The sequence below is a fragment of the Physella acuta genome, unplaced genomic scaffold (genome assembly GCF_028476545.2).
Source record: "Physella acuta isolate Inbredline_101_S28 unplaced genomic scaffold, ASM2847654v3 ptg001728l, whole genome shotgun sequence".
NCBI lineage: Eukaryota > Metazoa > Mollusca > Gastropoda > Physidae > Physella > Physella acuta.
Genome location: NW_026733240.1, coordinates 109272 through 134945, shown reverse-complemented (window position 1 = coordinate 134945; position 25674 = coordinate 109272). Strand labels below are relative to the sequence as shown.

General features: G+C 36.3%; 2 protein-coding genes across 7 annotated transcripts; one reads left to right on the top strand and one right to left on the bottom strand.

The window, feature by feature from the left end:
* The first annotated feature begins 3378 nt into the window (after positions 1-3378).
* Positions 3379-18693, top strand: LOC131930151 (dual specificity tyrosine-phosphorylation-regulated kinase 2). Of its 4 annotated transcripts, none has more exons than XM_059286556.1 (9): positions 3379-3428; positions 8647-8846; positions 9344-9525; positions 10497-10719; positions 11354-11523; positions 13238-13460; positions 13952-14125; positions 14826-15014; positions 16787-18693. In XM_059286556.1, exons 2-9 carry the CDS (start codon positions 8721-8723, stop codon positions 16910-16912), a joined length of 1413 nt encoding a protein of 470 aa, XP_059142539.1. In that variant the 5' UTR covers positions 3379-3428; positions 8647-8720; the 3' UTR covers positions 16913-18693. The 4 variants fall into 4 exon arrangements, with proteins under 4 accessions (XP_059142539.1, XP_059142536.1, XP_059142537.1 ...); XM_059286553.1 differs by lacking the exon at positions 3379-3428 and adding an exon at positions 6187-6423; XM_059286554.1 differs by lacking the exon at positions 3379-3428 and adding an exon at positions 6187-6423 and having other exon boundaries at positions 8625-8846.
* Positions 18012-23946, bottom strand: LOC131930152 (putative transcriptional regulatory protein Teth514_1449). 3 transcript variants are annotated; one of them, XM_059286559.1, is made up of 6 exons: positions 23834-23946; positions 22098-22398; positions 21747-21859; positions 20304-20440; positions 19959-20148; positions 18012-19154 (listed from the first exon to the last, which is right to left on the bottom strand). In XM_059286559.1, the coding sequence occupies exons 2-6, from the start codon at positions 22339-22341 to the stop codon at positions 18945-18947; spliced, it is 894 nt and encodes a 297-aa protein (XP_059142542.1). In that variant the 5' UTR covers positions 22342-22398; positions 23834-23946; the 3' UTR covers positions 18012-18944. The 3 variants fall into 3 exon arrangements, with proteins under 3 accessions (XP_059142542.1, XP_059142540.1, XP_059142543.1); XM_059286557.1 differs by having other exon boundaries at positions 23838-23903; XM_059286560.1 differs by lacking the exon at positions 23834-23946 and adding an exon at positions 23781-23799.
* Between the last annotated feature and the right edge of the window lie 1728 nt (positions 23947-25674).

The following is a 25674-nucleotide window of genomic DNA, read 5'->3' as shown; positions in this document are numbered from 1 at the left end:
TATCCCGCACTATTATGCACATTTTATTTGGCGTTCACTTGGTGTGCAATTCTTTTTTTTTTACGAGATTCTATTCTATTATAAAAAGTTTAAGTAATAAAAAATGGATTAAACATATTGTCTAAGTCCTGAGTTGCCATCCCCCATAGTGCTATATTAGAATATTCGAGAAAATTTAGGGGAGATCACTCCCGGTTTATTTTTAGATGTTTTTACAAACTTTTTATTTTATTCCTAGTACTTGATTTTGTCTTTTGTCGTTGTGGTTCGAAACTGGCGAGCGAAACTACGACCACTTCTCACAGACCATTTTATTTGAACTCTAGTAAAGGTATACAATAGCAACCAACGTTTTTTTTTTCTTTTTAGATAATAATTTTTAGAGTGGCGCAACTAGAAAAAAAGGGCCCCCCGTAAAAAAACATATATATATATATATATATATATATATATATATATATATATATATATATATATATATATATATATATATATATCACGCTATCAATCGTGTATTTATTTGAGACTTTTTTTTTTTGCTGACTTACAAAAGACCAGACCCTCACCCCATAAATGACGCCATTTATTAATTGATTATAAACGTTCAATTAATTCATGTACTAATAAGAATTTATATAGGCAATAAAATAAACACTTTAAACAGTGTCCCCCCCCCCCCCTCCCCGGAGGAAAGTGTTCTAAAGAAACACTAGATTTGATAATTAGACAGGCTTTCTTTTTGTTCAATCAACTATGGAATACTTTAAATTACCGGCAAAGTGTGAATCTATTCCATTTTATAGAATACCTGAATTGGGTCGGCAAAGTACCAAATAATCGTATTTCAAACAATATCTAAGAAAAATCGGCAACATGTAGAATAAGTAGCTTTTAAACTGAATGTTATCATGTAGGTTGCTTCTGTACTTGGCGTAATATTTTCTTTTTAAAAATGTTTTTGTTAATAGTAATACAAACTGATCAAGGTAGGTCTACGTAAGCTTAATTATGGTTTGGATTTAATTAGACGTTCAGATGAAAGACGGCTTAGCGACGTGTTCCAAAAAGAAGAGTTGCCTTTGAGGAAGACGGGAAGCTGAGTACCTGAGGCCTGCCCGTAATTTTAGGGAGTGAGGGTCTGATATTTTTTGTGTCCATCTATAACGATGTGGTTATACGGTGAATAATTAAATAACAAAAGACAAAGAATGACTGAAGGAAAAAAAAATATTATAAATAAGGGAAATAATAACTTAAATAATAAACGTGAGCACAAATTACCTCCCTTTTAATGATTTACATACATCGGCGCAGTAATGTTTTTAGGATTTGATGATTTTTAATAGTACTTTTATTCTTCAATTAATATTACTGTTAGAGGTCTAGTATAAAAAAAATAATATAGGAATAAATGGCTGAGGAATTGAAAATGAAAGTCGATATACGAGGGCAAGTTATTGTACTAAGAGGAAAAGGGGTGGTAGCAAAATCGAAAAGAGACATCGGAAGCTATAAATGTGATATTGTGGGCTATTTGATTTTAACACAGGGCTGGTGTGTGTCACTGTGTCAAGTCAAGCTCTCAACAACATCTACAAGAAATCTCACCATTTGGTTAGATTTTTGTAACATGTTTGATTATATATTCTCTTAACATGAAGTTTAAGGGAAGTCAGCAAGTAAAACAATCGTACCACACATTTCATAGAAACACTTTAAAGGGAAGTCAGCAAGTAGAACAATCGTACCACACATGTCATGGGCTTAAAGGGAAGTCAGCAAGTAGTACAATCGTACCACAATCGTACCACACATTTCATAGGCGTAAAGGGAAGTTAGCAATTTAAACAATCGTACCACACATTTCATAGACTTAAGAGAAGTCAGCAAGTTATTAAAAAAACGTACATCACATTTTATATGTCTAATTAGACCACTTCTTTTATAGTTCAAAACATTTTTCTTTGTAAATGCTTCTTTAAAAATTTTTTTTTTTAAATAAATAAAATAAAAAAATAAAAAAAACATACGGAAATTCAAAGCACTCAAGGTTGTTAGGCCAAGATTACAACCAGATGAATGAAAAAAGTTTAATTAGAACAGCTGGGCATAGGATGTTAAAGGTTCTTCATATATAGTTGATACCAACTAGCCTCTACTAGAGGTCAGCAAACATTTTGAGTAACGAACCTTTGCACTGCAAATATTTTGTGAGCCACACTGAAAGGTTCATTTTTAAGTCATGTGAAAAGGTAATCGAAACACATGTCACATGTTATGTGTACATTTTCATTAACTATTTCTCATTAACATGCTTTTATATATCATCCCACTTGATGTGGGAAATAAAAAGTAAAGTTACCCTTTCGAGCCTGATGGTCCAAGCGGTAGATGAAGTAGAGCCCGCCTGTTTTTGTGACCTCGGGATATAAAAAGGATAGTGCGATCCTTCTCTTCCTATTCTTCGTTCTTAATTTTAGTGGTGGAAGGGATTCCCTCCCACAAAATTGAGTATTATTTGTCAACTGGTTATGCGCCATATAGGCCGTTGACTCCTATTTCAGCCTGCTTTATTTTTTGGATTTGCTTCCATAGCCTTTTTGTCCAACCAAGAACAAAGTTCAATACAGCAGTTGTTTGATTTTGAAGTTGTCTCTCCTAGAAGAATTTGTGTCCCCAGCTATAAGCCTCATCTGCCCGGGATCCGAACTCGAGACTTGCTAGTCAGCAGTCGAGCGCTCAACCTTCCAACCACCTTGTCCCATTAAGCTCCACTGAAACCCTGAGTCCAATTCTCAAGCAGCTACTGCAATGCCAATATACAATACCATTTTTTAAAATCTAACCAGACATCAACTAGGCAACGGATCAAGGGGCCTTTGTATAGCTGCCTGCTCAACCCGGCACTTCATGACACTCTATTCACTCAAACTTTTAGCGTCCACGGGTTCAAACAAATACCTGTCATTTAATCGGTTTTCATACACTTTATCTCTCTCTATAACTGCACACCCATAAAACACTACACAGACGTAGACTGCACACTTAAATTGATTATTTAGCTAATTGGGTACTAATGAGAACCTGCGAGTCGCGTGAGATTGCACGTGTCTGTGTATGTGGTCTACAAACATGCCACCACCTCACGTGACTTGTTTATAATAATATTAAATCTATTTTTAGAATCACACCTTGATTTCTGTAGGTTTTCTTTCAAGCAAAACCATTAGAACAAATTCAAAGGCAAATCTGTTCCCGGAACAATTTCTGAAAAATGTATCATCTGTCAATCGAAGATTCTGACGTGGGAATTACTTAACTTCCTACCGTCTCTACTAGTGCCGCCCATAGTTCAAGGTTGCCGTGCCTTGCTTGTCCAAGTAATTAAAAAAACGCTATAGAATGTCAGTTATACTACCGCATTATAGGTAAGTACACAGTCATTATATCTAGATCTAGACTACTTTTGTTTTAGCCGGGTAAAACATTTTTTACGGAATTCAAGAAATTAGTTAGTAATTTAAACAATTGACGTCGTGTTGATTTTCTTAAATCTGTTTTTAAAATTAAATTTTTGAAAAGTTAATTTCCATTTAATTTAGTTTCAGTTGGCCCATAATTGATTTTTGTCATTGGTTATTTTATCTTCGATCCACATTCCGTGTCAGGTTGGAATACTTATTAAGTCACAACTCTGATTTAGAAGCTAGAACTCTATGATGTACACTATCATTCAGCAGAAGGGTATCTAAGTTGAAAGGAAAAGCAGATAGATACTAAACGGCCACACAAGATACGTGTACGATGTCTACACTAAACAGACAAACAATACACCATCAAAGTCAATAACAATAAAACAGATGAGTAACGTCTATCTTTATATTACTCTTTATAAAACGTCAAACACCAATCTTTAAATAACCAGTCACATCAATTTTTATAGAAGAATGCATCGAACCATAACAATGACTAGCTTTTACATAAATTGGGCTCAGTAAAGCCCTTATACATACACAGACTCATAGAACACCAGATACAAACAAATAAACACCAACACACCTTTTCAACAAACCTTTGCACGAAAAAAATCTGTATAGGCTAAATCTTAATTAAATTAGATATGCTTAATGTAATGTGTATATTGTAATACTTAAATTCCGACAATATATTGGTATATATTAGTATATAAATATTATATAATTTAACCAGTAAGGGAAATGAATAGTTATTGCGAAGCGAACACAAATAAAAGACACATTTAAATTAATGCGGAGACTTTAAAATATGCCAGCCAAATCTGAAATGGAAACAACGAAACAATTGCTTTACTGAGTTGATCATCTCATTGTTTATTCTCACTGTGTCACATGATTTATTAAACAAGACTGGTCGATCAGTTGCATGTTGGCGTCTGTACCCAATAGAGGACGATAAATCAATGGACAAAGTATTTCCTTTGGGTCAAAATGATCCAAAAATGGATCCGGCGATTTCTGGTACTATGTGTGCATCATTCATTATTTTCACTTTCGTTCCTTGCATAGCATAGAGCCCTTGTCATATCTTTCCATTCTCCGCGGTCTCCTGTCACTCTTTTCAGCTCTTCCCAATTCCTCCCTATCATTTCGGCCTGCTCCAGCACGCTACGTCGTCATGTCTTTCGTTGGTCGTTTTTTTTTTTTTAATTTCATCTACCGCCACCCCACCCCTTTGAATGAAATATAATTTATATTATAAATATATACTTTTACTAGTGTCCTCACCCCACCCTGAAAGTTTTAAGTGCCCTCGGAGAAAAAAAAAGTGAAACAACCCATAGCCATTCCCTCCCCATGATTTGCATTTCTATTGTTTCCTGTCCACATATCTCACTTAGTTTATCGTTTTTTACCTTGTCTTGCCATTTTATCTTTAATATACTCTTAGGCACCTGGATTCCTTTTGTTGTTGACTCTATTGTTTTCCATGTCTCTGATTCTTAGAGCATGACTGCTTTAACGTTGGGAAAGGGGGGGGGGTCACATATTTTTGTGACTGTGACAATGATTTGTCCGAGTGAGAAATAAAATGACAAATCATGTCATGAAGAAAGAAACTATCGAATTGCAAGAAGAAATAAACGTATAATTAATGCCATAGAGGAATTAACTAACGAACTGTGATTAAGAGAGAAAAAAATAAATGAATTATGACTGTAAGATGGGGAGAAATACCAACAAGATGACGCACATTACAAACAAGTTGCGTACCGTTACATGAGATAAATGTGTTGATAATAAATTGTTGTTACACTCAACAGTATATAACTGTGTGTAACACGCTGAAATATACAGTCTCAGCTTTAGAATCGAGACTTTCAGGTTGCAGTCTAGCTCTCTAACGCTAAGCCACGTCGTCCCATATCATCTTAATTATTTTGCAGAGGCGTAGCGACCCTTCCTGGCGCCCGGGGACAAACTTTCAATTTGGCGCCCCCCTCGGGAGCAAATTTTTTAATTGGCACCCCCCCCCTCCCTCAAACTTTCGATTTGCACCCCCCCCCCACCCCCTCAAACTGCAAAAATGCAGCTAAAATGACATTTTAATTTGTTTTTAAAACCCATTTTGGCGCCACCTAAGGTCGGCGCCAGGGGACTTATGTACCCCCCTGCCCCCATCGCTACGCCTCTGTTATTTTGATATGTGTTTTTTCGGTCGGAATAGAGCGGGGTGGCTTGTAGTGCAATAAGGAAAATAAATGAAGTTATCTTTTAATGTCTATACGTATAGACAGAATAATAACGACAATCTTTTATAAATCTTGCTCTGACTCTGCTTCGGCTTATATTTTCTTGAAAATACTACACGTCAGAATACACGTTCTATTTCAATAACATATGTGGTTTACCTAGCGCACTGGCAACATAATTCAGCGGCCAATCATGAATTTTCTATTTTGTAATAACTATATAACAGTGGGCTATCTTCGATTTGGACCCCTCCCCATCTTTTTTACATAAAAAATATGTATATGTCAACATTATGTATATATAGAAGAATAAAGTGACGCCTAGGCAGGACTGTCCCATCACCCTACGGCACTGGTTTTATTACTAACAGATTTGACAGCTTGCTATTTTTAAAACACAAGCGCGTACTCTAGACACCAAAGTGCTAATAGCTGTTTAAAACGTCATCAATGCTTCACAAAAATGGTGTCTTCGTACGAAGATGGTAAACCTTCCACTAGCATTACTTCATTGATCCAAGAGCCTATGAAACCGAAAACGCTCACCTCTACCAATCTGAAATCTCTGACAATCATCAGTCGGACAAATGCCGGGCTGAACTGACACGCTTTAGCCACGATGTTTTAATTCCTTAGGACGCAGTTTAATTTATAGTTTATCAGGATTCGATTGGGTGTCCCAAGTCCTAACTAATGTAAGCATGTTTACATTTTACTTGTAAGGCGGTGTCCTTAAATAACGTCACGGTATGTTGGACGTTTTTACGTCTCTCCCCCCCCCCCCCTTTTTTTTCACCATCTTGATCGTCACGAAAATTACTAATTAGACATTAAAAAATGACGTTAGATCTATATTTCATTCGTACATTTGTAAAAGTCAATTAAAAATACGAAAATAAGGGCATAAATTCATGGGTTTTTAATATATCTTTTAAAGGAAAAAGTTTGACTTAACACATCTGAACACTCCGCACAAAAATACAAACCCATCCCTACTTCACAGGAGTGTGACGTCATTTATGGACCATCCCGCCCCCACCTCTTAACACAGGTCCTTATATAGAACTGGGAAATTCTGTACAATACGTGTAAGGGGTCATCCATAAATGACGTCACGCTTTTTTTGACGATTTTTACCTCCCCCCTCCCCTCCGTCACACGTCGTTACAAAAAGCCAGACCCCCCTAAAATGACGTCACACCTCAACCTACAACCCCCCTCAAAATTGCAGTTGAATTTTTTTTAAAACATCGATATTTTTCTAAAATCTTGTCTAAACTATTACAATTTATTAAAACAGTTATCTAAAACGCGAAATAACGTCTAAAATTCGTTTTCTAACATTGCTTTTTTATAATGCAAAAGTGTGACGTCGCAACATCTGACCCCCCCCCTCATCACACATCGTCACAAAATTAAGGACCCCCCCCTCCCCCCTACGAGTGTGACGTCATTTATGGATGACCCCTAAATCAACGTTAAAAAATATGTTGGTACGATAACAATATAATAATTACCACACAAATTATTGAAATGAAACATCAAGTGAACGATGGTTGCATATAGTCCGTTATTACATTGCAGTTATGTTGTATTTGAGTGTGGAAAGACAAGCCCAGCTAGAGGTAATTAATCAACACATTGGTCTGACAAATCACGTAGCTGCTACCAAACAAAAGGCAGTACGATAAAACTTTTCACTTTACAGTGGATCAATTCGTTTTTGTCAGGCGTATAGACAGTCGTTTGATTTATGTTTTTTTTTCATAGTTTATATAATAAGAACAATGTTTGGCAAGTCAAGATACTAACAGGTTGTTCGATGTTCTATCAGACTATCATCGGATGTTCTTCTATGTTCTATAATCAGATGTTCTATGTTCTATCAATAGATTATCTATGTTATATCATCAATTGTTCTATCGTCAGATGTTATGTTCTATCATCAGATGTTCTATCATCAGATGTTCTATGTTCTATCATCAGATATTCTATCATCATATGCTCTATGTTTTATCATCAGACGTTTTATGTTCTATCATCAGATGTTTTATGTCCTATCATCAGATGTTTCATGTTCTATCATCAGATGTTTTATGTTCTATCATCAGATGTTCTATGTTCTATCACCAGATGTTCTATATTTTATCATCAGATGTTCTATCATCAGATGTTCTATGTTCTATCACCAGATGTTCTATATTTTATCATCAGATGTTCTATCATCAGATGTTCTATGTTCTATCACCAGATGTTCTATATTTTATCATCATGTGTTCTATCACCAAATGTCCTATGTTCTATCATTAAATGTTCTATAATCAGATGTTCTATCATCAGATGTTCTATGTTCTATCATCAGATGTTCTATGTTCTATCACCAGATGTTCTATATTTTATCATCAGATGTTCTATCATCAGATGTTCTATGTTCTATCACCAGATGTTCTATATTTTATCATCAGATGTTCTATCATCATGTGTTCTATCACCAAATGTCCTATGTTCTATCATTAAATGTTCTATAATCAGATGTTCTATCATCAGATGTTCTATGTTCTATCATCGGATGTTCTATTATCAGATGTTCTATCATCAGATGTTCTATCACCAAATGTCATATGTTCTATCATCAAATGTTCTATAATCAGATGTTCTATCATCAAATGTTCTATAATCAGATGTTCTATCATCAGATGTTCTATGTTCTATCATCAGATGTTCTATGTTCTATCATCAGATGTTCTACCATCAGATGTTCTATCATCAGATGTTCTGTGTTCTATTATCAGATGTTCTATGTTCTATCACCAGATGTTCTATACTAAGATGTTCTAAAATCAGATGTTCTATGTTCTATCATCAGAAGTTCAATCATCAAATGTTCTATCACCAGATGTTCTATGCTCTACCACCAGATGTCTAGCAGTGTTTGGCAAGTCATGATACTAACAGAATCCTGTGCCGCTAGTGCTAGCCCTACGGTCGTACAATGATGGAGAAACGGGGTGTCGTCATCCAGCAGATGTTTGAGGACCCCACTACCTCGTCCTCTGTAACCAAAGCCTCCAACTACCGTTCTTCCAAGTCAACATCTAAGGCTAAACTGACAGTACCGGTGGGATTTTTGGTTATTTTTACTTTATCAATATCTTAACTTATCAGACCATTGCCAAAATGAACATTTTTTTAAAGTTAGTAATAATTAAATAAAAATAAGATAAAATGTAGAAATAGTTTGGGGATGAAAATTCACTGAAAAATTTCTAAAACGTCAACAGAAACAGCTAAATTATTTATATAATGATTTTTTTTTACTTGTGTAGGTACTTAAACGTGTAAGCAATTTTAGTACAATATTTTGGTACTTTTGCTATAAATGGTTGTACTTGATGATTAATGCTTAAAAAGCTTAGTGCATTTTATTAGATTTTAAAATGTTATTATAGTTTTGAAAACGACCGCACGGAAATGGTAATTCGGCAAGAAACGACCCGGAAATGGTAGTTCGGCAAGGACTAATCAGAAATGGTAGTTTGACAGGGGAGCACATGAACTTCAGATTTACGTAATGCAACTAAGGGGGTCACACGAAAATTACATTTGTTATTTCAGAACACCAGAGAACACATGACCCTTTCTTCCTCGTCGGTTTCCATGAGTGTAACTTCGACGGAATCGTTGAAAGTTCAAACCGTCAAGTCCACGGAAAAGATCAGGAAGAAATCGACCAAACCGTCACTTGTCGCGACTAGCTCTAGTAAACTTCTGCCATCCGCTGCCCTCTCCATGTTCGGGTACGCTACAGTTTGTCCTGGTCTAGCTTATTGTTCAAGTTATCATTTGGGCTAGTAAGTTGTGAACTAAACGAGGGGAAAACTTTTTAAACGCGGTATTTGCGAACATTAAAAGCAACTAACAGAGAAGAGTAGTATGGAGTATTTAAAACTGGTTTATTTTTTTAAATGCAGCAAACTCTTATGGGTTTTTTTAAATGTATGTTTTTATAAGGTATTAAACACTATAATTCATTTTTTTTGGTTAGTTTTTTTTTCAAAATGGCATGAATTACTTTTAGCAACAAACTAACCTAGTGTCCCACTTTCAGCAACAAACTAACCTAGTGCCCCACTTTCAGCAACAAACTAACCTAGTGACCTACTTTTAGCAACAAACTAACCTAGTGACCTACTTTTAGCAACAAACTAACCTAGTTTCCCACTTTCAGCAACAAACTAACCTAGTGCCCCACTTTCAGCAACAAACTAACCTAGTGACCTACTTTTAGCAACAAACTAACCTAGTGACCTACTTTTAGCAACAAACTAACCTAGTGTCCCACTTTCAGCAACAAACTAACCTAGTGCCCCACTTACAGCAACAAACTAACCTAGTGACCTACTTTTAGCAACAAACTAACCTAGTGACCTACTTTTAGCAACAAACTAACCTAGTGCCCCACTTTCAGCAACAAACTAACCTAGTGCCCTACTTTCAGCAACAAATTAACCTTGTGACCTACTTTCAGCAACAAACTAATCTAGTGCCCCACTTACAGCAACAAACTAACCTAGTGCCCGACTTTCAGCAACAAACTAATTTAATGTTCTAGTTTCAGCAACAAACTAACCTTGTGACCTACTTTCAGCAACAAACTAACCTTGTGACCTACTTTCAGCAACAAACTAATTTAATGTCCTACTTTCAGCAACAAACTAACCTAGTGACCTACTTTCAGCTACAAACTAACCTAGTGCCCTACTTTCAGCAACAAACTAACAGCCTACGAGCAGGAAGAGATACGGGACTACCAGTCGGTTTACTGCCTCGGTCTGAACGCTTCCAAACTCAACAACGGACCAATCCCGTCAAAAGAATCGGACGTTTATGACGACGACGACCATTTTTATAAAGTCGTACCACGTGACCATATTGCCTATCGTTATGAAGTCAGCGATAAACCATCTCTGGGAAAGGGCACTTTTGGACAGGTGAGTCCCCATCAATTCTTTCAAATTCATCAATAATTAGATGAAGAATTGCATTTTATTAGAATTCTGGATTTACTTGTGCTGTAACGTATTTTGCTCTATATAGTCTTCATTTCCCATAACTCCAGGTGATTTTTTGACCGCAGTCAAACACAGTTCTCCAGAGTTCTCTGTCCTGTTCTATTCTCATCACGTTGGCTGTTTTTTTTTTTTTCCTAAGTTTGTCGCTAGGTCTTTAGAAGACGGCATTTTAGCCCCCCGAAAATTTCAAGTGCCCCCTCGTAGAAAAAAGTCTGGAAGAAACACTGGTGTTAGGGGATGGAGGTCATGTCTGTGCTTAATGTGCTGGGGCGGGGGCAGTGTTTCTTCCAGACTTTTTTCTCCGGGGGGCACTTGAAATTTTCGGGGAGGGGGGGGGGGGGCGAACACTGTTAAAAGTATATATTTACTATATAAATTATATAAATTTCATTTCGTTCGGTGGGGTGGTAAAAAAAATTTCGGGGGGGGGGGGGGGGGGGGCTTGAAGAGATGCCTGGAAGAAACTCTGGGCGGGGGTTTCAATATCTGCTATGCCTGAACATCGATTGGTATGAATATGAACATTTGTAGTTACTCTGATCCTTTTACACAGGTTATAAAAGCTTACGATCATAAACTTCACAAGTACGTCGCCTTGAAGCTTGTTCGCAATGAGAGAATCTACTTGAAGCAGTCGAGAGAGGAGCTGAGAATTCTCCAGACTCTGAAAAGACAAGACATCGACAACACATACAACATCGTGATTATCAATGAATTTTTTATGTAATTTTTTTTTCCTCACACTTTTTTCGCGATCTTTCTCTGCGCGTTTTAGTCCTAGTTTCCTTTTATCTGTATCCCTGGGTGTCTTGTGTTATCTTTTATCTACACCCCTAGGTGTCTTGTGTTATCTTTTATCTACATCCCTAGGTGTCTTGTGTTATCTGTTTCCGGTGTTGATATTTGAAATGAGATATTTTACAAGGTTATTAACATTTGTTTTTATATTTGCTTGTTGCTTATAATATTTGCATGTAATTTTTGTAATCCTGTTGTAATTTTATAATTATGATGTGGCATGTAAAGTCATGTTACTAAATCATGTTATCGGGTTTTGTTGTTATATGGTCATGGTATCGGGTCAAGTTGAAAGATCATGGTATCGGGTCAAGTTGTAAGGTCATGGTATCGAGTCAAGTTGTAAGGTCATGGTATCGGGTCAAGTTGTAAGGTCATGGTATCGAGTCAAGTTGTAAGGTCATGGTATCGGGTCAAGTTGTAAGGTCATGGTATCGAGTCAAGTTGTAAGGTCATGGTTTCGGGTCAAGTTGTAAGGTCGTTTTATCGGGTCAAGTAGAAAGGTCATGGTATCGGGTCAAGTAGTAAGGTCATGGTATCGGGTCAAGTTGTAAGGTCATGTTATCAATTCAAGTTGTAAGGTCATGGTATCGGGTCAAGTTGTAAGGTCACGGTATCGGGTCAAGTTGTAAGGTCATGGTATCGGGTTAAGTTGCTTTAAGGCCATGCTGTGATAAGGTCATGTTATCAGGTCACGATGCTTGTTGCTATAAGGTCATGTTAGTAGCTTTAAGGCCACGATTGTTATCGGATCAAGTTGTTGTGTGTCCATGTTGTTAAAAACTCATGTTATTGGGTCATGTTTCTACAAGGTCATGTTATCAGGTAGCGCTGTTATAAGATCATGTTATTCATGTAGTCAGGATAATATAAGGTCGAGTTCTTATAAGGTCATATTATTATATAAGGTCATGTTATTTTTAAAGCCATGTTTTTGCAAGGTCACGTTATCAGATCCAGTTTAATAAGATCACGTTATCATGTTATATTGTCATGTTATCAGTTTATGTTATCAGTTTAAATATAGACTACTACTGTATTTTAATTAATTCCGTGTAGTTTCATCTATTTAGCACTAACCTTGTGTTTGCGATAGATCTAGATCCAACTGATTTATTACTCACTCCTTAGGCTTTCTTTAGGTATTTTCCCCTATGGTCAAAACAAACCTTTATCTAAAACAGTGGTTCTTAACATGTGTTCGATTGAACCCAAGGGGTTCGTTGAGTCAGTCTCCGGGGTTCAGCGGAGGTCAAGACAAACACACGATTCACGTCTGTGCAGTTGATAGAACTATTTAGAAGAGTTCGGTGAACGCGCTTATGAAACCGTTGGGGTTCAGTCAGAGGCGTAGCGAGGGGGGGGGCTGGGGGACATATGTCCCCGGGCGCCGACCTTAGGGGGGGGGCGCCAAATTGAAAGTTTGATGGGGGGGTGCAAATGAAAAGTTCGAGGGGGGGGGGTGCAAATCGAAAGTTTGAGGGGGGGGGTGCAAATGAAAAGTTCGAGGGGGGGTGCAAATCGAAAGTTTTGTCCCCGGGCGCCGGGAGGGGTCGCTACGCCTCTGGGTTCAGTCCTCCAAAAAGTCTAAGAACCACTGATGTAAAAACAAATTCCACCTACGTCACCTTTGGTTCAGGTTTCGCAACCACATGGTCATTTCTTTCGAGCTGCTGGGAATGAATCTGTATCAAGTGCTGAAGCGTAACAACTACCGCGGGTTGGGCATGTCTCGCATTTTACCCATCACGCGCTGTGTCTTGCGATGCCTAGAGCTGCTCTTCAAGAACAGGATCATCCACTGTGACATCAAACCGGAGAACATCATGCTGAAAAAAAACGGGGACTTCACATCTGTCAAGGTACACTTTAAACGATAAATTCACGAATGCTGTTTATCATGCATGTGCTTGTCAAGAAATATACAAGATATATCTGTGTGGCTATGTGAGTGTAGTGTTTGATATCGCTTAGTATAGTAGGTCTACAGGTTTTTTTTAACGTTCCCTCACCAGGCTTGTGACGTAACTAGCTAACAAGATTAACTCTGTTGTGGCTATACATTTTAATTGTTGGGTTTTAGGCCAGGGAAATTGCTCGACTTGTGTTTTACAAATTGTGATTTCAACAACAAAAAAATCAGAATTTGGGAGAGGGAATGCTGAAATCTGTTGTCGTTTTAAGGATGGGCAAAAAGGAGCATGGCGTTCAATTACGGACGACGTCTAATGAAAACGAAGTATCATTTTAGTTTTAACAAAGTAACGTCTTCTGATTTTTTAAATGTTATCATAAATATATAACATTGATACAATATTTTTAAAAATTACACAGATTTCTTGTTCTTTGACAGGTCGGTGATTTCGGGTCTAGTTGTTATGAGCAGCAACAAATTTACCATTACATCCAGTCTCGGTACTACAGAGCGCCTGAGGTGATCCTTGGGATGCGTTATGGGCCCGCCATTGATATGTGGAGTTTGGGATGTGTTCTAGGCGAACTGTCGACAGGGCTTCCAATTTTTGTGGTGAGTCTGTAGCACCATTACATGCAAAACGTATAGGCCTATCAGGGGCGTAGCGAGGGGGGGGGGGCGGGGGGGGGGGGACATATGTCCTCGGGCGCCGACCTAAGGGGAGGGGCGCCAAAATGGGTTGGAAAATCAAATCGAAAGTTTGAGGAGGGGGGGGGGGGGGTGCAAATCAAAAGTTCGAGGGGGGTGCAGATCGAAAGTTTGTCCCCGGGCGCCGGGAAGGGTCGCTACGTCTCTGAGGCCTATTTATAGTGTTGTAGTCAGTGAAATATGATTCTCGTAAAGGCGCTTGAAATATTGTCCGAGGTAAAAATGATAATTTGGTCCTGGTTTAATTTTAGGAAGGCTTATTTTCATTTTTTTTCTTCTTTTAACACTAATCAAAAATTGCTTAATAAGAAAAGATTTGGCTTATTGGAATGAAAACTGCTATGTAACTGATCTTATTCCACAACTCGAATTACAGAACATGATTACCATCAGCATTGTTTTTAGATGTGCATTCCAATGGCGACATGAATAATAAAATAATGGCAGATATCAATTTGCTGACAATCTGATGCTCAAAATATTAGTCCGCCCCTCCTCTTTGGAGACATCAAAAAATAAAAAGGAACATCATGTCCCAGTTCTACCAACGGTTATTGCCCATGTGTCTGTGAGCCATATACTATGTGTCTGATTACTCCCCAAGGGTGCGGATGAGGACGATCAACTGGCAGCAATAGAAGAAATGCTTGGCGAGGTCCCTCAGGTACTGCTGAACAAAGCTCGACCGAAGCCAAGAAGCGGGAAACGCAAAAAGAACAGAGGCTTGCCCGGCACAAAGAACATCAACACAGTATTAATTGGTGATGACCTCTTCAAAGATTTTGTTAAGCAGGTGAATATTAAAATATATTTTTGTTTTAAAAAACTGTTTAAGCTGAAATCTCTAGAAATGAAAACAATTAAACTTTTATGGTAAATTATAGAATATAGATCCTCTAGTTAAGATCTCCTTCAAAGAAGAATATGAAAACAAAATTAAAATGTGTGGTATGAGTTGAATTTTTTTTTAAATCATAGAGCAAAAGAAGACAGGCACTCTTTTTGATATGATTACATTGGACTAATTAGAGTTCCTTGACCTTGACAAACGAAATAAATAAAGGAACGTGTAGTCAGCATCTTGACCCATTAACAAGTAATCCTATTTAGTATTTAGGTACCCACCTTGAAATTACTTGAACGAGCCGACCCGCTGCGTATCATACGCCGCTATTTAGTTGTTTTTTTTTTCTACTTTTCAGTAATTTATAATTTGTGAATTCGACAGTTTCAATGCTGCCATTGAAAATATTTGCTTAAAAACACTACCCCCCCCCCCCCCACGTGAAAGCAGCCTCCTCTTAGTTACCTCCTCTAAGCTTAAAATCGTTTCAAACTAAATTATCTGCCCCTAATAGCCGTCGCCAAACCCGTCTCTGTGATTGTAAAATGTAAACAGAGTGAACACCGCTCACCAGATCATGTGGGGGTAGGGTGGGGGTGGTAGTGAGAGTGATAGAGAGGAAGAGAGGGGACTGCAAAGGCGCGCTTGCAGCTTGTTTTCTAACTGATCCCAGAAGAGAATCTATATATACGAGCCGACCCGCGGTGTATCATACGCCGCTATTTAGTTGTTGTTTTTTCTACTTTTCAGTAATTCATAATTTGTGAATTCGACAGTACCAATGCTGCCACTGAAAATATTTGCTTTAAAACACTAACCCCCTCCCCTCCCCCCGCGTGAAAATAGCCTCCTCTTAGTTACCTCCTCTAAGTTTAACATCGTTTCAAACTAAATTATCTGCCCATAATAGCCGTCACCAAACCCAACTCTATGATTGTATTATGTAAACATTTAACGTGAACACAGCTCACCAGACAATGTGAGGGGTGGGCGGGGAGGGGGGGAGGGGGTAGCGATAGAGAGGGGATTGTAAGGCGGGCTTGCAGCTTGTTTTCTAACGGCTCCCAGAAGAGAATTATATATATATATAGATAATTCTCTTCTGGGAGCCCAGAAGAGAATTATATATATATATATAGATAATTCTCTTCTGGGAGCCGTTAGAAAACAAGCTGCAAGCGAGCGCGCCTTACAGTCCCCTCTCTTCCTCTCTATCGTTAACACCCCCGACCCCCCACCCCCTCACATGGTCTGGTGAGCTGTGGTTCACGCTGTTTACATTTTACAATCATAGATACGGGTTTGATGACGGCTATTAGGGGCAGATAATTTAGTTTGAAACTATTTTAAACTTAGAGGAAGTAACTAAGAGGAGGCTGCTTTCACGTGGGGGGGGGGGGAAGGGGGGTTTAGTGTTTTTAAGCAAATATTTTCAGTGGCAGCATTGGTACTGTCGAATTCACAAATTATAAATTACTGAAAAGTAGAAAAAAAAAAACTAAATAGCGGCGTATGATACGCAGCGGGTCGGCTCGTTATATATATAGAAGATAGATAGCCTACCAACACATCTTGGGAGCTGAACTCAGGATGGTAGATTAAACAGTCATGTCCTATCACTTGATATTTTGGTCTATATACACCAATAGACAATGTAGTCATTTTGCAGATAAATGTGTTCAATGTAATTCACACTTAAGAACAACATCCTTTTACCCTAGCTGCTAGAATGGGACCCAATCATGCGTCCAACCCCTTTAGAAATGAATGATCACCCGTGGATGAACAAAGCTGTGTCTGCTGGATCTTCACTATTTTCTGGCTTCAAGAAAGGGGGCCACACATAAAACATTCAAATGTAGATAGTAGTTTTATACGGTTGGATCTTTACTATTTTCTGGCTTCAAGAGAGGGGGCCACACATAAAACATTCAAATGTAGATAGTAGTTTTATACGGTTGGATCTTTACTATTTTCTGGCTTCAAGAGAGGGGGCCACACATAAAACATTCAAATGTAGATAGTAGTTTTATACGGTTGGATCTTTACTATTTTCTGGCTTCAAGAGAGGGGCCTCACATAAAACATTCAAATGTAGACAGTAGTCTGAGTTTTTATACTGCTGGTTCTTCACTATTTTCTGGCTTCAAGAGAGAGGGCCACACATAAAACATTCAAATGTAGACAGTAGTCTGAGGTTTTACACAGTATAGAAAATGTATAATAGGATAAGAATTACTTAAAATTTCAATTTGAAATTATGAGCTAACAAACAATAAGTGTATGATAAAACAATGATTGCAAGAATAGTCAATCTACAGATAACATATATTTTTTAATTGATTTATGTTCTGAAAGTTTGATTTACAATTTATTATATTGTGGATATTTTAAAAAATTATTTACAAAATTCCGGTTTTAATCCATTTTATTCTACCTGGTGTCTGTCCAGATTTTTATTACAGATGTTTTAGTTTTCTTTATCAAAGAAAAATGTTATTAGGAAGATTTTTAATGTTTACTGATTTTCCAATCTTCATCATGAAATAGACAAATTACACTAACTATTACATAACATATAAATGAATTAGGTGGACAAAGACTTAATTCTGAAATGTTCACTTATAGGATAAGTATAATAAAAAAAAGTTCTAAAATGGGTGAAATGAAAAGAAAGTTTTGTTTTGTTAAGTGAAATTGTTTTGTTGAACATGATCAAAGGATACTATGGCTATGGTGAGAAATAAAAAATGTTTTGTCAAGAACCTACATAAATTAAAACTTGCATGCTCATAATGATTGATTAAGTTACCTGTGAGATAAATCAGGACAGGCAAAAGAATGATTTTTTTTTTAAGGTTGGGGGAGTGGGGGTGAGTAAAAATAAGTTACTAATTGAATAAATTTTGACAGATACTATATAACTTTAAAAGGAATAGGCTACACAACATTTCATTATTCTTTATTTCATGTTGTTTTTTGTACAATATTTTATTTTTAAGCATTTTTTTTTTCAAATAAATAACTTACACCATTCAGTTGTAAAGATTGGTTTTTATATTATTACATGAAATAAGGGACTTCACTATTGATTGATATTAACATGTTGTAGTAACTGTCTTTCATATCTGATTGCATGCACTCAATGAACGTCTGTAGTATATATATTTGTAAAAATAAATTTAAACAAGCTGACAGTAAAGAAGAGGAAGGTTGTGAAGCTTTTGAAGCCATTCATTCAATTACTAATGACTTTTAAAAAAAATTAAATATTTAAAAATGTAATAAATATATTTTTATAATTTCCATGAGCAATGTTTTTACCATAGTATTTTTCATTGATAACAATGTCATAATTATACTTCTCATTTAGCTACATTTAAAACATGACTAATGACAGGTCTGATAAATGATTTTTAACAGGTGTTTTTTCCCCAGATAACCTGAGTGCTAGTAAGCTTTTTCAGAATAACTCTGTTTTAATAAGTATAGCTCAAATTAAAGATGTTGTAAATAGACATGGTGTAAAGTTTACATTTTCTAGTCTGTTGTTACATGAGATAAAAATAGCCTGTGGGTTATCAGTCTTAAAGATAAAAATGACTTGTTTTAAGTTAAACATTTTTTTTAACAAAATTATATAATGCCTAGTGTGCTTGTACAATTACAGTAAAACCTAAGACTCAGATGTATTTTCAATGGTGATGTCTTTTGTTTGAACTTAATTGGAAAATTATTAGTTTTCAAAATGTACCTCCCCTACCACAACCACCACTCACCTTCATTAAATTTTAGAACTTACAAAAATGAAACATTTACAAGCTGTGCTATAAACAAATAAAATCACATACACAATTTTATTCATAAATAAGAATAAAATCAACTTTCAGGTACAAGATTAAAATAGTAGTCAACAACATCAGGGTGAGTATCTAACTTTTCGGTCAATTTATCCAATTCATTTAAATACTCTTGGGATACTGGAACTTCTATTTTAGGAATATAAACTCTTTCTGAACTTGTTAATTGTAGTCCAGCTTGCTCTAGGTTTTTGTAGACTTTATCCAGGTCAGATGGCGAGCATAAGAACTGCAAAATTGTATAAAAATTAAATATTGAAACAAAACATTTTACTATAATAAAAGGAAACAGTATTTCTCCTTACTAAAAAAACATAAAGAAACAATGTTTTAATAGTAAAAATTAACTGCAATGAAAATTTTTACAACAAAATAAGAAAACAAACAGTTTATCAAAAACAAAAAATAAAATGCAAAGACTACTAAAGCAAAAATAAAGAAAGAAAGAAAACAATTTATTTTGAGCTTGTTAATTATTTTGAGCTTGTTAATTAATTAATAGCACCGAGTTAGTTTATTATCAACATATTTTGTGAAAAGCTGAAATGAAATCTCTTGGACAAAGCATCCAGACCAGTGGTTCAAGACAATATGGAGAGATATGCAAGCCCTGTAAATGAAATGCTATAATGGGAATATTAGGATACTTAGAATGTCATACAAAGATTGCATATAAAATGATGTAATATGTGAGAGGATCCTATGATAGATTGGTCAGATGAACTAATAACAATCATTATAAAATGGAAGCTGCAGTAGTACAGTAGTACAGATATGTCACAAAGTCATCAGGACTAGTTAAAAACTTTACAATTAAGAACATTGCCAGGCAAATGAAAAAAAGGCATGCAAAGAAAAAGATATGAAAAACACTAGAAAAGGACTACAGATGACAGAGGGAAAAGAAAGATGGGCCATATTTATCATATGGTTATGCTAGACAATGGGACAGAGGGAGAAAAAAGAATGAGATTATTTAATCAATAATTTAGCTACAGATACAGCGCAACCTCTATAGATATTAGAAACCAACCTCTAAATTATGCCCATAACTGCCTTCTTCTAGCTTGACATCCTCTGCTCCTGCCTCAATGGCCAGGTCGACATATTTATCAAGAAACTTAGTGTCCGTCAGGGCTGTTGTTTTATCTGTCTCTGACAACGCCATATTTATTTTACCTTTGTGTTCGAACAAATCCATAGCTGGTACATTCAAGTTGAAGCTATATAGATTAAACCATAAGAAAAAACTAATTTAAAACAATAAATAATAAAACATAATTCTAAAAACTGAAATGCTGTTTTGAGTTAAATTTTCAGTACAAAGCAGTGTTATGCAAATTTAATTTAATAATGAAGATTTCTGTACTGGACTCACCCATATTTTTTTATAATTCCTTGTAAAAGATTTTTTGTATGTAAAGGTTTAAGTGCAAAGCATTCAACAATTATTCCAGCATTTGAAAGACCTCGCCCATCAAAGACAGTTATATTTTTGGGATCACGAAGCTTCACCTGAAATAATTAAAAAGTATTCTATAACTAAAAACTAAATACAGAAAAATGTCACTGCACTGGTGGTGTGATTAGATTAGATTAACAGGCTAGCTGTGAAATGAATGAACAAAATATAGGAAAGGGGGATAATAAACAATCACTAGTTCTACAAAAGGAAAAAAAAATACTTCAGTCTTGTTTGACACAGACCAGAAATTCTCAAGTTTAAATCTGGGTTCATGTCTGTGGAAGGTCCCTAAATCTACACTACTATGATGGGCTACTGACTAGGTTAGGGAAAGTAAAGGTGGCTGGGCATAGTGATGATTTCCCTTCATATGCCGAGGTCACAGGAATCAGTGAAATCTACTTCACTTTCCCCATGAACCATCAGGTTGGAAAGGGAACTTTGCTAACTGAAGATGCATAAAAAACATTTTTATGTAAGTAAACATTAAATAATCATGACAGTGAGAAACCACAACTTATAGCAACAGTAGCACACATGAAATTAAATTACTAGCCTCCTAGCACACATTGCAATATTGTCATCAAAACTTTAAAGGTTAAGTCACTGGAGGTTATTATTCAAGTTTATCAAGTTCTGCACCAGTACAAGGGACATAACTAGATAATGTTAAGAAAACACGCCATACAGAAACTCACTGCTTGTAATATGTGACATCTACAGACAAGCTACATCTACACAAAAACCACTACTGTGTTCAATCATTAATTTGAAAAATTTAACTATGGCAGAAAAAATAATCACTATTAATACATAACATGAAGAAAGTGGAATGCCAGAGCAGTATAAAAGATTAAAACCAGTAGAAAGTGAATAGGTAAAATCTTCTTCTTCTTCTTCGTTCTTAATTTTTAGTGTTGGGAGGGATCGAGCCTTATCTGCCAGAGGGTTTGAACTCGAGACTTTATTCAAATTTATCAACCATGAGCTCTGCCGACTCGACCATGCTTCCATCACAATTAAGGATTACGTGTCAACTGGTTATGCGCCATTGAGGCCATTGACTCCGATTTCAGCCTGCTTTTCTTTTTGGATTTGCTTCCATAGCCTTTGTCCAACCAAGAACAAACTACAAGGCAGCAGTTGTTTATTTTTGGAGTTGTCTCTCCTAGAAGAGTGGCTGTCCCCAGCTAACGAGCCTCATCTGCCCGAAATAGGTAAAATGATTGAGTGAGCATCAAACACAAATAACAGTATTTTAAAAATTATGAAATTTTTCTTCCATCCATAACAATAACTTCTTTGAGTATTTTCACTACTATTAATCTACAAGCAAAAAGAAATCATAAAATTTACCTCTCTGTCAATGGCTCTTTCAATAACATCATTTGGAATATTATTTGTTCGTGCCCACTTAATTAAATTGGCCAACTCTGTATTCGTTTTGGGATCTTTGTCTGAATTTTTGGCTAAAAAAAAAAGACCAAAGGCTTACAAATTATGATAAACAATAATAAATTTATGGACACAAATATCTAAACACAAAAGTATCTCAAAGTTTACCAAAATAATATTTTTTACTACAAAAATATTTCGTGTTTCTAAGGTCAGAATATGAAGAACTAAAAAGTAAATATATATTTTTCACAACTTCAAGCAAACAATTGAACAATAAATTAAAAAATTTTAATATTAAGAAACACTTACCAAATAATATCTGAAGTCTACCAGACAAGAAATTACTTTTCTGGCCTTTAATTTTGTCATTAGCTTCCTTTATATGTTTAATATTTTGCCACTTGGCATGTCCTGCAGCGCAGGGAGATGCAGTGTGAATTAATCTGACCTGGGCTCGTGAAATACTTAAACTCTCAACCTTTTTGGAGCATTCAGATAAAGTTAGTCTTCTAAGAATGCCTGCTCTTAGTAAAATGTAAAGATTTGTAGCCATTGCAATGCTGATAAAAACAAAGTTATAAATGTCACTGCTAGTCTGACATTAGCAAGCCTGTAGATAAATAAAAGATGAATGTTAGTTATGTATAATGTTGCTCTTTTAATTTCTTATACACTGCAACAGATAATAAAAAGATTAAAAACCAATAATTCTCTAAAATTTTCTGTAATCCCCTGTTATAAATGTATAATATTGAATGTCAGAATAACCAAGTTCAGCCATGTATGTTAACACAAAAACGAGGTGTTGAGAAAAATAAAAACAAATTTTAAAACTTTTAGTTACTTAAGTTATTAATAACAAAAAAAACAGGCTCTATGCCCTACCTATAGCAAATCAATAGAATCTACAAAAACCACACAATCATTTTTTTTTTAAAATCAAGTTATTAAAAAAAAAAAACCTCACACAGGAATTTTTAAAATAATCAAAATACACCTACAATATTTGTCATGTTACATGAATGAAAAAGCTGCAGGGAAGCTCATGGTTCCTAAACCATAAATTGGTAAAGTCTCAAGTTCGAACCCTCAGGCAGATGAGGCTAGATAGTTGGGGACAGCAACTCTTCTAGGAGAGACAACTCAAATAAAACAACTGTTGCCTTGTTTATTCTTGGTTGGACAAAGGGCCAAGCAAATCCATAAAATAATATTTAATATAATTAAGGGGCATAAGGGGTCATCCATAAATGACATCACGCTTTTTTTGGCTGATTTTTACCCCCCCCCCCCCCCCCTCCGTCGCAAAAAGCCAGACCCCCCCCCCCCCCTTAAAATGACATCACACCTTAACCTACAACCCCACCCCCTCAAAATTGCAGTTGAATTTTTCTTAAAACATCGACATTTTTCCAAAATCATGTCTGAACTCTGTCAACATTGAGTATTTTTATCAATTCCTAAAACAATTTACTCAAAGTTTTCTAAAACATGAAATAAAGGCTTAAACTCATTTTCACTTTTTTTATAATGCAAAAGTGTGATGTTACACCATCTGTGACGTCACACCCTTTCCCACTAATTATCACACATCATCACAAAATTACGGATCCCTCCCTTCCCCTTACCTTAGGAGTGTGACATCATTGATTCATTATGGACTACCAGCCCTAATTTAATTTAGTAATTAGTAGATTCTAAATATTTGTCTCTGTATTGAGTCTGTAGTAAAAAACTTTGACTTTTAACTTTTACAAGTTTAACTAACAGTAGTACTAACACAGTAGTAACAAATTAATAACAGTAACAGTGCACACACTACTCCCTACTCATACTGCCTACTGTCTACTACTCTACTAACTACACTACACTCTACAGTCTACACTCTACACTTACACTTACTTACACACACTCTCACATTCACTCAATAATGACTATGACTATGACGGTGCCGGACCTAGAATCTACTATAAAATATTTAAACTATTTTACTGGTGACAGGACAAATGATCTCAGGACAAATGATCTCAGACAAAATATCTTACGGACAAATGATTTGTTTAGAAATCAGAAAGTTGAAGCATGTTCTTCTGTGTTGAGGACAAAAGAGCGAAAACTCTTGTTCGTCAAAAGTTAAAAATCTTTATCGTGTACCCACGATAACGTGCGAACTGTTTCAGTTTCAGTTAGGCCTACGTACACTAAATTTTATATAGATTCTATTAAGTTGACGACCTTATATTATAGATATAGATCTACTTGGATCGCTTTCAAATAATTTTGAGAGACATCCAATATATGAAAGGGGTACAATACTGTATTTGTGGTTTCTAAAAATACTAAAATACCAAATAACTTGAGGACTGTTCAGAGGCTTAGTGACATATTCTGGCGCCCAGGACGAACTATCCATTTTTCGCCTCCCACCCCCCTTATTTATAAATAGTTATTCAAGTTGCCGAAAAGCGCCCCACTCACGCCCAGTGTTTCTCCCCCTCCCCACCCAAGAGATGCCTGGAAGAAACTGCCCCCGCCATCAGCTCCCCGCTTTTTAACAGTCACTACTATTATGTAGCAATTTATTGTGTGTCACATAACTATGTAGAAAACAGCTAAATCCGTTTGTAAACGTTAGCTGTATATAATTCCGTTATGCAGCTCAGAATGAGCTTTCATTTTTTTTCCTACCCCGTTCCCCCTCCCCCCCCCCCACTAAGGTAGACGCCCGAGGCGGCCGCCCCACCCTCCCTCCTTTAGCTACGCCACTGGAACTGTTTCAATTAGCAAGACGAAATTTTATACATAGGCCTACATAGATCTTATTGGCTGGAAGTGTCACCCTTCCCTCTACGGAATACCAGTGGCGTAGCGAGGTCGGGTGTCACCCGGTGCGGCATCTGATGGTGTGTGTGGTCCCCCCCCCCCACCCCGTTAGAAAAAAAAAAATATATATATATATATATATATATATATATATATATATATATATATATATATATATATATATATATATATATATATATATATATTCCATATACACTTGTAAGTATGTGTATACGCATGTGTATAATTATTTAATTTTTTTTTCTGCTGAATGTATTTAATTTCTTTAACCCCCCCCCCCCAATACATGATTTAACATATAGCTTATTACGATTCTCAACCAAACCGTTTTCCTCAGGCATATATATTGCAACGTTGAGTTGATGTAACTCTCCCCATCCCCCTCGTCACCCCCCACGCTGATTGCTTTAAACTGTGCTCAGATAATACTAACGATTTGTATCTATATTCGGTAATAATTTCAGCTGGATGTTGCATGCTTTCTTTATCATTAGCAGGTTTACGTCATGGTGTCACCCCCCCCCCCCCCCCCCACCACCCGCGTCGGGATTTGTCCACTTTGCTTTTAAAAGACTATTTAATTCACTCTAATGAATCATTTATTTAAGTGAAATTATCATTTTTCTGTATATATTTTGCTTATTTTTGACTTGGTGTCACCCCCCCCTAAATGGTGTCACCAGGTGCGGTCCGCACCACCCCCTCGCTACGCCACTGCGGCATACTGTTATATATTATATTATATTATATAAGTATATGCGAGACAGTTTATTATTTGCGTTCGGATTTTGTCATTGCGGACGATAGAACTAGCGACTGCGGCAGACGATAGTAAAAGTTTTTTTCTTTCTAGACGAGTATAATATACATGTCGCAAGAGTAAACGCGGTTGTAATGATTCTGTATAACATACGTACAATGCCGAATTTTAGGGTTTAGTTTATAAAATTAAAGGAATGCGTATGCCTCTTTATGAGCATGAGCCTTGTACAGAAGCGTAGCGAGGGGGGGGGGGGGCGGGGGGGGGCGACATATGTCCCCG